This window comes from Setaria viridis, chromosome 8 (genome assembly GCF_005286985.2).
Source record: "Setaria viridis chromosome 8, Setaria_viridis_v4.0, whole genome shotgun sequence".
Lineage (NCBI taxonomy): Eukaryota > Viridiplantae > Streptophyta > Magnoliopsida > Poales > Poaceae > Setaria > Setaria viridis.
This window is the reverse complement of record NC_048270.2, coordinates 21,447,634-21,460,704: the sequence shown is the minus strand read 5'-3', so window position 1 is coordinate 21,460,704 and position 13,071 is coordinate 21,447,634. Positions and strand designations below refer to the sequence as shown.

The following is a 13,071-nucleotide window of genomic DNA, read 5'->3' as shown; positions in this document are numbered from 1 at the left end:
TTTCAGTCATAATCCAAGAATGTAAAGATATATGGCAATCTGAATCATTTTCATTATTTAGAGCTTCTTAAGTGGAAGGGTTTTTACAATTCATTTAAATTGGTAGAGAAAAATGGACTAACGTCACTTGCATATCTAAAAAGATTTGATTTAAATTCATATCATTCAAACATATGTCAATAGAGATGAAAGATGTGCTAATTGATTGTACTATAATATATGTCAAATATTAAATACTTGGGATAATAATGCTAAATGGTTGGTATTGATTTAGAGTTTTTTTTTTGCAAATCCAAGTAATAAACATGCGATCCCATATCACAAATACTACTAGGGTTATTAAGAACGAGCATCATAACAATCTTTTTGTAGATGATATAGAGATCGTAGAACAGAGCCAATATAACATGCATTATAGAGACATTCACAAGGTGTCACATTTTCCATTCATTGATATTTTTGACAAATAACACGGACGAGAAGGGAAAGAGCAAAGTGGTCACTTAGATCTCAAAATGGGAGGTTATTTTTCTAATTTATTCTTCTGATTCTGACGTGCGGGAACCTAATTCATTTCATCTCTGGTGCGCTTGGATGCCTTGGTAGAGCTGCATTGTATATCCTAAGGGGATGTTTGTCACATCGGATGTTTGACATTGATTAGGAGTATTAAACATGGGCTAATTACAAAACTAATTGCACAACCCCTAGGCTAAATCGCGAGACGAATCTATTAAGTCTAATTAGTCCATGATTTGACAATGCTACAGTAACCATTTGCTAATGATGGATTAATTAGGCTTAATAGATTCGTCTCGTGATTTAGCCTAAGGGTTCTGCTATTAGTTTTGTAATTAGCTCATGTTTAGTCCTCTTAATTAGCATCCGAACATTCGATGTGACAAGGCTAAAGTTTAGCCCCTAGCATCCAAACGAGGCCTAAATGAATGAACCAGTCTGAGTTAGTGCAGTAACCTACTGTAATTAAGAAGAGTGTTTGGTTATATGCACGGGGAATGTAGTGGCCTTGCCACCTGATATTAACAATTGGGCCATAACAGATGCAATATCCATCAGGTCTGCATAAGAAAAGAAGCTCATTTTGGGTATATCCACTGGATCAATATGTGAGTGTACTTTTGCAGCCCCCTCATGCAGGCTGCAACCACACCCATGTATGCAATTAAACACACTCTTCTCATAAGAATGTACTCATCCTCGGTGCATGATGGATCTCATCCTGGCTCTCAAACACACCCTAACAACCCCATTCCCTTCTTAGAAAAAGAAGACCTTCAATTTGGAACTAAGCACAACAAGTACTAGTCTACTTGTAATACAACATCTTGAGCATATTCTTTTTCTAGTATCCTTGGTGTGTTGTGTTAAGTGGGACTAGAAAGAGCCATGCAAGATGTGCTTGATGCAACTGGCAACACACGTATTGGTCACAGGTATAACATGTGCGAACCTACCTTCGATTAATTAATTAGTACACTTTGGCAGTAACGAAACAATTCTGATGGAGCCCATGCAACAGCTATGTGGTACCATTGGCACGGGCTTACAGCAATCTGTAGTACTTATAAAACTATGGGTTGACCCTATGGTTGTTTTCAAAGCAATTAGACTTTATGCGATGGGAACATCATCTGTCATGTACATCAACGAAAGCTGCACGTCACGGAAATCGACAATTTTGTAGTCCTTGGGTCATATTAGGCCTTGTTTACTTGGCAAATTTGGAAGTGCCAAATTACTGTTACAGCACTGTAGCACACTGTAGCGTTTCGTTTGTATTTGTGAATTATTATCCAAATATTGACTAATTAGGCTTAAAAGATTCGTCTCGCAAAGTACAACAAAACTGTGCAATTAGTTTTTAATTTCATCTACATTTAGTACTCCATGCATGTACCGCAAGTTTGATGTGATGGGAAATCTTCTTTTTGCATAGTGTCAAAGTTGGGAGTTGGGGGTGAAGTAAACAAGGGGTTAAGCATTGTTGACAAATTAGTATACAAATATCAAAATATTGATACATATTTTTATCATCATCCCTCGAGTTGGAACCAGTCATAACATAAATCTCTATGACTTTTTTTCTTGTAGGATTATACTTCATTAACAAAATTAGGCGTCATAAAATAAAATTTGGGTGAAAGCTGAAATTAAAAACTATTAAATTTTGTTGGTCTCAAAAGAATTTGACACTGAACAGATTTAACATTACAACGAGAACAAAGTTCACTTCTCAATTGGAAAAAGTAATCCCCTTTACAATGGAGTAGGCTCCACTTCTATAGTGATCCATAACCTACTTTACAATTTGAAAATACCCTTACTCAACCACTATATTCTTAGGATATGCCATACGTAAAGATCATCGGGGAACACGTGTACAAATTGAACTTTTTCACATGGTCACATTTCTCACACCTTCCGCCCTCTAACCTCGGGACTTCATCTTCGTTTCAAGCCGATCATCCAGCCTCGAGGCTTCACCCATGGTCTGAGTCGAATGCCTGGCCTCGAGGCGCCTGCTTCATTGACTCTTTACGAGAGGTCCCAGCTTCGCATAGTTCTTCTATGAGCATCGTTCCTGAGTAAGGAGTAAAAAGATAAAAGCTCGGTGTCCGGAACCGACTCCAAACACTCGAGGGTTAACCCAATAGGAGTTAACCATTATTGTCGTCAATCATTACCCTCGAGTCCTTCTAGAAGCAGAGGTAACGCAAGGATTCAAGATTTACTATTAGAGGTGCCTCTATAGAACATGCGGGTTAACGGGGGTTCCGCTTTCCTTGCTGCCCGACGCACAACTTGTGAGGTTAGTTTTGAGATCTGCTAGCGACGTTCGAGGGTAACTGAGTTTTACTCTCAGTTTGGAACTCGCGAGGTTGGAAAGGCTCCTCGCCTCTTTGGCGTACAACTTGCAAGATTAATGTTCGGAACCTCCTTCCATCGTTCAAGGGCGTGTACCTTTTCAGGAGATTCCAACAAATTTGTTTTTAAGAGCCACTCACCTTGACATAGTTAAAATAGCATAAACAAAATACACCACGGATGTTTTTTTAAAAAACACACCTCGCATAAGTCATCACCATGAAAATTTTGTAGTAGAAGAAAATGTATTTTGGTGGTACCTTTCAAAACCGGCAAGTCCCATATAAGCACAACAACGAACGGGTACAGAAAATATATTGTGTTTATAACTTCAGCCGTCCTTGAGAGAGAAAAAAACCATTAACTAGCACTGAGTCTTAAGGTCCCCGTGCCGCCGTGCGCACACCAACCACACCTTAACAACCTATAGTTTAATTAACAACATTGAGACTTTAATTAAACGAACTCGAAAGAACACGCGTGATGCGTGCACCAGCAAACAGCCACCATCAGGGATCCGTCACAGATCTGACGGCGACCCAAAGGATCCCAAATCGAAAGGAGCAATGAGTGAGCCGAGATCTTGCTGTCCTCCAGGTCCTTTTTCCTACCCACGCGCATGTGTGTGTGCCCGTAGCGAAAAAGCGCGCGGGAAGATACGGAATAGGAAACGAAACGGCGCGCCTCAACGGGAACCAGCGAAGCCACCGCACGCGATCCCGTCCTGGCCGGGCTCTCGCCAGCCGTCCGATCGCGGTCGTACGGCCGGTACGCGCCGGCTGGAGAGGGCTCCCGGTCACGGGCTTGGCGGCTTGCCCCCGCACGTGCGGCATCGACCGGAGGCAGGCACATGAAATCCTCCCCGTGCCGCGGCCGAGGTGGGAACGCGGCGACCTGGGCCGTCAAAGGAGCGGCCGGGGAGGGGCCCGCACCCGCCTCCTCCTCGCGCGTGCCGCACGGGTCCCGCCTCCTCCACCGACGGCTTCTTTCCTCCGCCACTGACTTTGGGGGCCTACCGTACCTGTCCCCGCCTGTCAGCGAAGCGAGCGGAGGGGCGGGCCGCAGGTGGACGGTGCGCGGGGCGGCGGTGCGCCCGCCACGTGTCGAGGTGGCATTCGCTGACGCTAGCCCCTGAAGGCCGCTGGTGCGGCGACGCGCACCTGGGGCAAGAGCTAACCCTCCAGGTTTGTTAACAATGACAGGTGGGTCCGGTTGGAAGCCATAGGCGAGCGCTCGGCGTATGGCTGCAGGCGGGGGTACATGGGGACGCGCTGGATCTGGGTTGGGCAGCGACGTGCGGCTGCCGGCCGGGACGGGCCGCTCGGCGTTGCGGAGGGGCGAATTAATGACCGGTGGGGCCCGCGCGAAACGGTGGAGATGGTGGTGGGGCCCTGGCTTTGATGTGGGGGGTTGAAGATTTTGAAAAAATGGTTTGACTCGGCGGGTTAAGTTTCGCGGGAAAAAGGAAGGAGAGCGTGCGCGCTGCGTTGCCTCGCTTTGACTGGATTATGTGTCGTCGGGACGAGAGAATTTTGCGCCTCATTGTCTTTTCGGTTGACACGTGGTCCGGTGTCCAGATTCAGCCCAAGACTCCATGAACGAGCCTGATGCTGTTCGTAGAAAATGGGCGACCAACACGAAAGGTGATGATGATGTTTGTTGTATGCGATAAGACTACACTGATACATATCTATAATAAACATAACATAGGAACCATTTGTCAAACCATGCATATGCAAATGCAAAGTTTGGCCAAAAAAAAAGTGTGAGCATATGCTGCATGAAACATAGTTAAAAGGTGTTTTTAAGGTCATTGTGGTTGCCAAAGAAACACTAACTTAAGAAAACTATGCCACAAGGGAACTTGTGGGGTGGTAAAATTTCATACATACATCCGCACATCTCCTCCTCCCCGCGTGAGCATAGCACCGACGGCACGGGATCTCCTCGCTTCGGCCTCCTCCGCCCCTACCAGCGCACACCCTCTCCATCTATCCTAGCTATGGCTTTCCAAGCATAGCATGCAGGGAGATCAGAGAGGAGGAAATCTACAGGATTCATGTGAGAGCGCAGGGAGCAGGCTCGCCGCGGTTGTCGGCCGTTGGCGATAGCCGCGTCCACGCGTCGCCCCTCCGCCCCAGACACCTTCTCCCTCATCGCCTCCCCACCGGCAGTCGTCGCCCATCCGCCAGATGCACTTTGCTGCGCCGCCACACTCAGCTCCGTCGCCCGTTCGCACTCCACACAAGCCGTGAGGTCCCCTCCCCTGTAGTCAACGCCGGGCTTCGCCTCCTGTCAAGTTGCGATCGACAACCTCTCATCCACGCTCGGCGCAGCTTCCTCCACCTCACCATGTGACCAGGTGAGGCGCGTCCGTGCTCAGGCCGCCGCCTATTGCGGCAGCCGGTGACCCCTGGGCTGTGTGGTCCGCCAATTGTTGTCGTGCCGGCTACTACGGCTTCGATAGACATGGCCAGCCGACAGCTGACTCGAGAGCCAGCCTCATGCTTCTCTGCAGCCATCTAGAGACCGAGACGACGTTGACGAAGTCTTGTTGGTGGATCTACCTCCACTAGTCGCCAGTCCAGACAATTATAGGGACATGGGCCCAGCTCTGACGACCTCTCCTACTACACCATCCACCACATTGCCGCTGTCGTTGCTACCACCACCATCGCCCCTTCCCGTTCCGCCAGTGCCACTTCCTCAGTTAGCGTCGCCCACACTTCTTCGCCAGCTCTTCCCAACTCTTTGCCTCGTCGGGGGGTTCTGCACCGTCCACAAATCAGGGCCTGAGCTGCTTCAACATCAACACGGCTTCACAACTGCCCAATGCCAAGAATGACCCCCCTGCGCAGCAAGAGAACCAGGTGCCGCCATGGATAGAGATGAATTGAGGACGCACGAGGTATTCAAGACGCCACGGCTCACCAAACACATGACATCAACGAGACCGCCACTTGAGGTCGCGTGGAGAAGGACGATGCAATTCAAGATGCACTTTCTCGATGTCTGGCCCGCAATATAACCAGTTCATCTCGTCAGGACTTCGTGCCTTCCACGACAAAACAAATGGGCATTGTTTCGTCTGTCTCATGTAGTAGACAAGTAGGGTTGACGATGATATTGAGTTTTGAAGTTTGTGATGGTTGATTGGAGTGTAGCATTGGAGTAGTGGCTTGGAGTTTGTAGCGTTTTGAGTGGTGCAGCGCGTGTTTGTTGTAGTTGCTTAGAGTTGGGTTCTTGTTATTTTTTTCCATTTGTTGTATTGCCCAATCTGAGCTTTCATTTTCTTTTTAATATAATCAGTAGCTCTTCTGCCTGATTCATTTCAAAAAAAAAATGCCGCCGCTAATATATAACTTGTAAACACAAATCAATCGTACATGTACCATAGAAAATCTAGAAGTGTATTGCCTCATCTACACAATAATAAAAGAGTGTCTCTAAATAAAGTTTAGGCTAATCCTAGTGCAAGTTTTATAGAGATTTCATGCACATTAAATACGGTGACACATCAGTGTATATGATGACATGGCAATGTAATTATGAAGAGGGAGATGGAAGGAGTTTCATCACGATGAAAAATATGTATGCACCATTTATGAAACCTGTTGAAACTTGCATTGGAGGCTATAAAGTTTCATTTCATCCTGCTGTGTCCAATCCCGTGCCTTTCAATTAATTGTATGACTAACCTATAAAATTATGAAATGAAACTTTACATTGGAAGATCTTGTTTCATTCATAAACTTAAATATATAATAGATGACATGTCATTTTTGGAAATCACGCAACGAAATCTTGAATAGTTTTAGGAGAAGACTTTAGCCTCTAACTAGGCGAGGTGATGATTTATTAGGCTAGGTTTATTCATCGACGAGCTTTTATGGATCTTATTGTATACGTATGTATGTGGACCAAAGGCATCACCTTTAACTCAAAAACTCCCGTGAATTCCTGTGTGGGGAGGCCCCACACCACTATGACCAGATTTTGAAGTCCTGCCCCATCATCCTTGTGGGGAACTATTTACTCGACCCCATTCAGATTCACGCTTTCTATTTATTTTTGCTATCCTTGCTCACGATATACAAAATAGGGTGGATGCCTTGTATATATTTATAAGATTAATATATAACCTGCAATGACGTGCCATTAATTCTAGTTTTATGGGTGCACATATCGCCTTTTGTTTTTATCTGTATGTCTTCGGTGATTAAACTTATAGAAATCGAAATATACTGTGATTTTGTAGTAAATTTGTATGCGGACAAAGTTTAAATTGCCCAATAATATATGGACTTTTTCCCTTCAAGTTTCGATATTTTTGTGACCGTGCAACAATTTAATGGTGCAACATTAATTATTATATGAAACTGCATCCTAAATCCCAAATTTGGCCAAAATACACTCAGCACCTCAAAAGCTGAAAATTCGCTTCGAGCAAAAAACGGTGAAACTTCGGCACCTTTTCGTCCTTCCTCAGCAATCGACCAAATCCTCGCTCGCCTCACCTCGTCAATCCCCCCTCCCCCAGCGTTTTAATTCGGAAGAAATTGGAGCAACGACGAGCGACTCGAGGGAGGAAATCTGCCACCCCGTGCGTCTCGCCGCCCTCCCAAATCTGAGAGCGTTCCTAGGACCTAGGGTTCGCGAGATCCAGCCCCGGGATGGATCCGAACCCTAGAGCTCCCCTCCTCCTCCTCGCCGTCGTCGTCCTCCTCGCGCTCGCCGCATCCGTGGTAAGGGACTGATCCGAGCAAAGCTCCAGTCTTTGAGCGGATGTTTGCTGGAATCCGGCTTGTTGACAAAAATATTTTCCGCGTGTCGTGCAGGCGGCGGCCGCCGAGGACGACGCATCGGGGATCTCGCTGGGCCGCCGCGCCGGGGTGAGGAATCTCGATCTTTTAGCTTCGCGCGAACCCTTCCCGATTGGAGATGTCGTTTTGGTGTGCAAAATTTGTCATTTTTGGTGTCTGATTGTTGCTGTCGGTGCGGTTTGGTAGGGGTTCCTGCACGGCCTGAAGAAGAAGGACGCGGTGGTGGAGGGCGACCATGGGGTGGCGCTCGACGAGGTCGGCCCGGGGCTGTTCGATGCGCTCTTCGCCAGTCTCTCCATGATCCTAGTCAGTGAGGTATTGCTTCTGTGCTAGGAGGGTTTCCCTTCGGTAAATGGCCTCAGTGCAGCTGCTGTCCTGCATTGACGGTTTGGCCATGAGAGTTGGATGCACGGCTGTGCCACCGGTGGTGACAGGGCACAGGCTTAACAATGTGTAGCCATTTTTCTTCTGTGGTGATGTAGATTGGAGATGAAACATTTATCATTGCTGCGCTGATGGCGATGCGACACCCCAAGTCAATTGTTCTGTCCGGTGCACTCTCTGCACTTTACGTGATGACGGTGAGCTGTTATATTGATGCCTGTCTTTATTGATTTAGATGGCTTATATTTTACACAATGAATTCAACTGGGGAAATCCTGTACAACATAGCAATAGATAAAAAGGGATAAATAATACTGTCTATCTCTTATCTAGTTGGATACATCACATATGTTTGTGGTATATTCTTTGGTATATTACAATGTCTAGATTCTGATATAAATTCATATTTTTCCCGTTTGAGGTGTGCGTCGTCCATGTTTTCAGTGTGTTATTATATATTATTGTCCATTTACCTGTGGTTCTTGTACTCGTATTTAATTTACTCTATGCCAGCTGTTTATTTTGTAGTAGTCCAAGCCGATGTCAGAGGGTTTTCTATGCTGCTAATATATGTTCTTTTTTCTTCCTTCAAGGTACTGTCAACTGGACTAGGTAGAATAGTACCCAACTTGATATCAAGGAAACACACTAATAGTGCTGCTACAGGTACTCACCTTTACAGCTTGAGTTTTGAGGTGTTTGTTTCAGCGGTGTAATCATGCTTATCACACATCTGCAGTTATCATGTTGGAAAGTTTGCAGTAGCCTTTTTATGATAAAACAAAAGTATACCACAGAATACTATGCATTAATAGTCATTACACAAACATCCTGTGGTATCCAGGACAGTAGTTTTGTGAGAACATGGACAACTCAATTTACTATTACTACCAAAATAAATCCATTTTTTCCACTAGGACATATACCATGCTATACTTGCCCTGCACACCCGTGCCACCTGTGCCAAGATTTTGATCTGTTTATCTGAACTGAAAAGGTGTCAAGGCACAGTACTCATGGATGTTAACAATTATAGTAACTCACTCATCATTTGTTTGGCTCGAAAAACTGCAACTTAGTAATGCAATTCGCATATCTGGCCATAGGCACGGTGGTCAGGATAAGTTAGTTTCACTCCTAGCAGATATAATTTGCATGTGAAATTCCGTTGCTCATGATCTCTCCCCTTTTGTTCGCCTGCCAGTTTTGTACTTGTTCTTTGGACTACGGTTGTTGTATATTGCTTGGAAGTCTGACCCAAAGGGATCTCAGAAGAAGGAAATGGAAGAAGTATGTGCTCTTTTTTCCGATGTAGCCTCAGCTTATGCATAGCGTAGCTCAGTGCTGCAGCTTTTGCTGTATTATATGCCATGGCCTCATACTGAACATGGGGCACTTGGCATGCAGTGCTATTATTCTGATTGCTGTTTCAGTGTTGGGTATACTTGCTAGTCTACTATCTCCTTTGTATTTAACTTGTTTTGAACATTTTGTCATCCTGTATCAATATCCTGTGACAACTCTAAATAAGTTTGTGCATGTTGGTAGTCAAATTACTGGAAGGTTTAATGCACACATTCTATAGAACAACAGGCAAAAGAGATGTGTAATGCACAAAGTTTAGATGTTGTCACTGGTTTCCTTCTGTAATCTTGAATACAAGTTCTCTTATGTCAAAAAGAAGAAAACATAATAGATCACTCGAAAGTATCAGTACAAGTAGGATAGGCTGGAGCAGTTTCTTTCTTGTCAGTTCTTAAGCTATAGAAAGAAAAATGTGGCACTCCGTAAAAGCTGGCAAATGTATGATTTATGAATACTGAGATGTGGGCTGCTGGGCACATGAACTGAGCTAGGTAAAAGCTATTGATGAAAACTAGGGTAATGCAAAAGGTCAATTGAAAGGCATGAATGAAAAAGTATATCATTATGCATGCTCTATGCTTTAAAAAGGTCTGCAGATCTTTTGATGTATTTTTACTAATGAACTGATGATGTGTGAGCAGGTGGAAGAGAAGCTTGAGTCCGGTCAAGGAAAATCAACTGCTCGTAGGTTCTTTGCAAGATTTTGTACACCAATCTTTTTGGAGGTCAGTTGTTACCTTATGAAAGCAAGCCAAATGCTTGTCTTACATCTGGATCAGTAATAAGAACATAACATATGTTTTAGATCAAGTGTTTTTTTTTTGCATTGAACACCTTTGTTTGCAACAATTTTTCCCTTTTGAGATCTTTTCTGGGTTAAGTGGTACACATGTGGTCTCATGTAACAAACTGATTATTATTACACGGTGGTGATGTTTCCGCTTTTTTATTAATTTAGTCAAACACTTACATGTGATACGCAACTCATTAGAGGCACCTTGGAATTTAACTCTTTATTCTGGCTGCAGGCTTTCATCTTAACCTTTTTAGCTGAATGGGGCGATCGAAGCCAAATAGCAACAATCGCGGTAAGATACTTCTCAACTTGCAGAAATTCTTTGATGTATCTAATCTAGTATTTTGTTGATGACCGTAGTCATGCATTTCATTTCGTTGAGGACACTGATCCTTAAGAAGGTTTCATGATCTTAAGCTGAGAACTCTATCTTACTAGCTATTGCTTCCTATGCTGTTACCATGCAGCTGGCCACCCACAAGAATGCTATCGGAGTTGCAGTTGGAGCATCACTGGGGCACACAGTGTGTACATCTCTTGCAGTGATAGGAGGGAGTATGTTGGCATCAAAGATTTCGCAACGAACAGTAGCGACAATTGGAGGTGTTCTCTTCTTGGGGTTTTCTGTTTCATCCTACTTCTACCCTCCGTTGTGATGGAAAGGTACTGTCAGCTCCTCCACTTTTCATTTCAAAAAAAAGCTCTTCCACTTGGATGGAAGCCTTGAATTGTTTGAGCCCTGCTGAACGAAACATAGTGTAACCTCCCGGCTCCTGCTGGATGCTGTTTGAAATGATATGAAGTAACTCAAAACTATTACAGCATCCCCGTCACAGGTTCCAATTCATGTACAGTCCTTACAGAATGACAATTTGTTCTGCCATGCTGACTTCAGTCCGTACCTAGAAGCTGCCGCGATGAGAGCATGGCCAATTTTTAATTGGTTGTATCTAAAATGTAACTTATACTATATGTTCCAAGTTCTCCAAGAAAAACTTGCTCATGTTCTTTTGTCTTCCTCAAGCATTGGATTTTATTTATTAGCTTTGTTTCTTCGCAACTGAAAGGTGTTAAAATCGTGGACTTAATTTATCTTGTTGGCCAAAGCAAGTTCTCGCTTCCGGGCTTCTCGGAACCGAAATTAGGCCACATTTCAGCTGGCTGGAGTTTCTTGAGCAGTTGAGCTTATTGTGAAATTGAGGTATGTGTTTCAGTTTTGTTCTGGAAAGCTTGATCAAGCATGCCGTCAGTTGGTTGTACTGGATCTGGTGTGATTTTGCCTAGGGCTTCGTTTGGATGTAGATATTGGAGGGCTTGGTATTGAATTGGGAACAATACCAAATTAACCTAGGCATTGAAATGGATCCAATACCAAAGCAACTGTTTGGATGTAAATGAAATTGGCAGATGGAATTCAACTGAAAACGAATACCAATTCGTGTTTGGATGTCCTTAACATCAAATTAGAAATTCACTCCTCATCTTCATGCACTTCTCATCTCATCTTCTGAAATTCACTCCTCATCTTCATGCACTTCTCATCTCATCTTCTTCCGCCCGCACAGAGGTCGAGAGGTGGAGCTTGGGGTTGGACTGGAGTGAGGCCACGGTGGAGCAGATGGCGTGGCGGAGGGGGTAGAACGGTGTGCGGCTCGGCTGGGGAGGAGAACGGCGTGGTGGCGGAGGGGAGGAGGAGAGCGGCGCGCAACTCTGTGAGGGATGGGAGGAGAGCGGAGCGGCGGCGGAGGGGAAGAAGGGAGCGATGCGCAGCTCCACGAGGGAGGGGAGGAGAGCGGCGGCGGAGGGGAGAAGGGAGCGGCAGAGGATGGGAAAAAGGGTGCGGAGGCTAGAGGGGAGGCGAGTGGCCGGCCGCGAGGAAGACGAGGAGGCGGAATGGGGCTCAAGTGACCAGCTGTTTTGACGAAGGCCGATTCATCTCAATACCGAGGGGGAAGACTCGGTTTTGAGGGAGCGTTGAATTCCACGGTATTGGCTCCCAATACCAATTCTCAATTCTAGGGACATCCAAACAATGGTATTCGTGAGATCCAATTCCAATTCTCAATTCCGAGGTCGAATACCGACATCCAAACGGGAGATATTGGGTATCCAGAACACAATTGTTCGTGTGGAACAGAATCAGATGTTGAGTGAATGCCAGCTTTGTCTTGGGTTACACATTCGCCACCATGTTGCCATGAGTACTCTGCCCTGGTCCCTAACTTCCTATGTTTCTCTTTGCTGCGAGCAGTAGCAGGTCCCTGAATGTACTTGCCAATATGTTGCGATCCAAGTTGTGCCATGCTGTAGAAAATGCTACCGGGCCAAAAAAAATTTATAGGACAGCTTGGCCTAATGCCAGTGGTCAATGGCCGGGCTTGCCCATGAACCAAACATTAACTTTTCCCAAATTTTATTTTGGCATGACCCTAATTTTTTGGACGAAATTTGCTTTGCTTCCTTGGGTGTGAACGAAATGGACTATATTTTGCCATCTAGGTACCGAGCTCACTTTGAAATTTTACTAGACCAACCGAGAGATACTTGATTGAAACATTTCATTGGATTCTGCAAAATATAAGGATGCCACTCAATGTACCTTAGTAGGCAAACATTTGTTTCCAGTCGCTATGGAGTGTCACACTGATAAACAAATTGTAGGAAATGAACAAGGATTGATCATACCACATCGTCATGAGCTTAGCTTAACTGCCAAGGCAATCGAGTACTGATTGTAACTAATTTTTTCTTGAAAACAAAATCATAATCTCCTCTTTGGCTGGTGTGCCACCTGAAATCTAGTTAGAAGAAACCACA

General features: G+C 44.9%; 1 protein-coding gene across 2 annotated transcripts; it reads left to right on the top strand.

Moving 5' to 3' along the window:
* Window positions 1-7,323: 7,323 nt before the first annotated feature.
* LOC117866302 (GDT1-like protein 3) lies at window positions 7,324-12,434 on the top strand. 2 transcript variants are annotated; one of them, XM_034750487.2, is made up of 10 exons: window positions 7,324-7,631; window positions 7,725-7,778; window positions 7,896-8,024; window positions 8,192-8,290; window positions 8,687-8,759; window positions 9,298-9,383; window positions 10,100-10,183; window positions 10,487-10,546; window positions 10,722-10,917; window positions 11,820-12,434. In XM_034750487.2, exons 1-9 carry the CDS (start codon window positions 7,560-7,562, stop codon window positions 10,908-10,910), a joined length of 846 nt encoding a protein of 281 aa, XP_034606378.1. In that variant the 5' UTR covers window positions 7,324-7,559; the 3' UTR covers window positions 10,911-10,917; window positions 11,820-12,434. The 2 variants fall into 2 exon arrangements, with proteins under 2 accessions (XP_034606378.1, XP_034606376.1); XM_034750485.2 differs by lacking the exon at window positions 11,820-12,434 and adding an exon at window positions 11,077-11,257.
* Window positions 12,435-13,071: the final 637 nt, after the last annotated feature.

Bases quoted from the DNA above. Each gene is read 5' to 3' on its own strand.
- LOC117866302 (XM_034750487.2), top strand. From the start codon at position 7,560: ATGGATCCGAACCCTAGAGCTCCCCTCCTCCTCCTCGCCGTCGTCGTC. The intron at 7,779-7,895 runs GTGAGGAATCTC...GCGGTTTGGTAG, and splicing joins CGCTGGGCCGCCGCGCCGGG to GGGTTCCTGCACGGCCTGAA. The intron at 8,025-8,191 runs GTATTGCTTCTG...GTGGTGATGTAG, and splicing joins CCATGATCCTAGTCAGTGAG to ATTGGAGATGAAACATTTAT.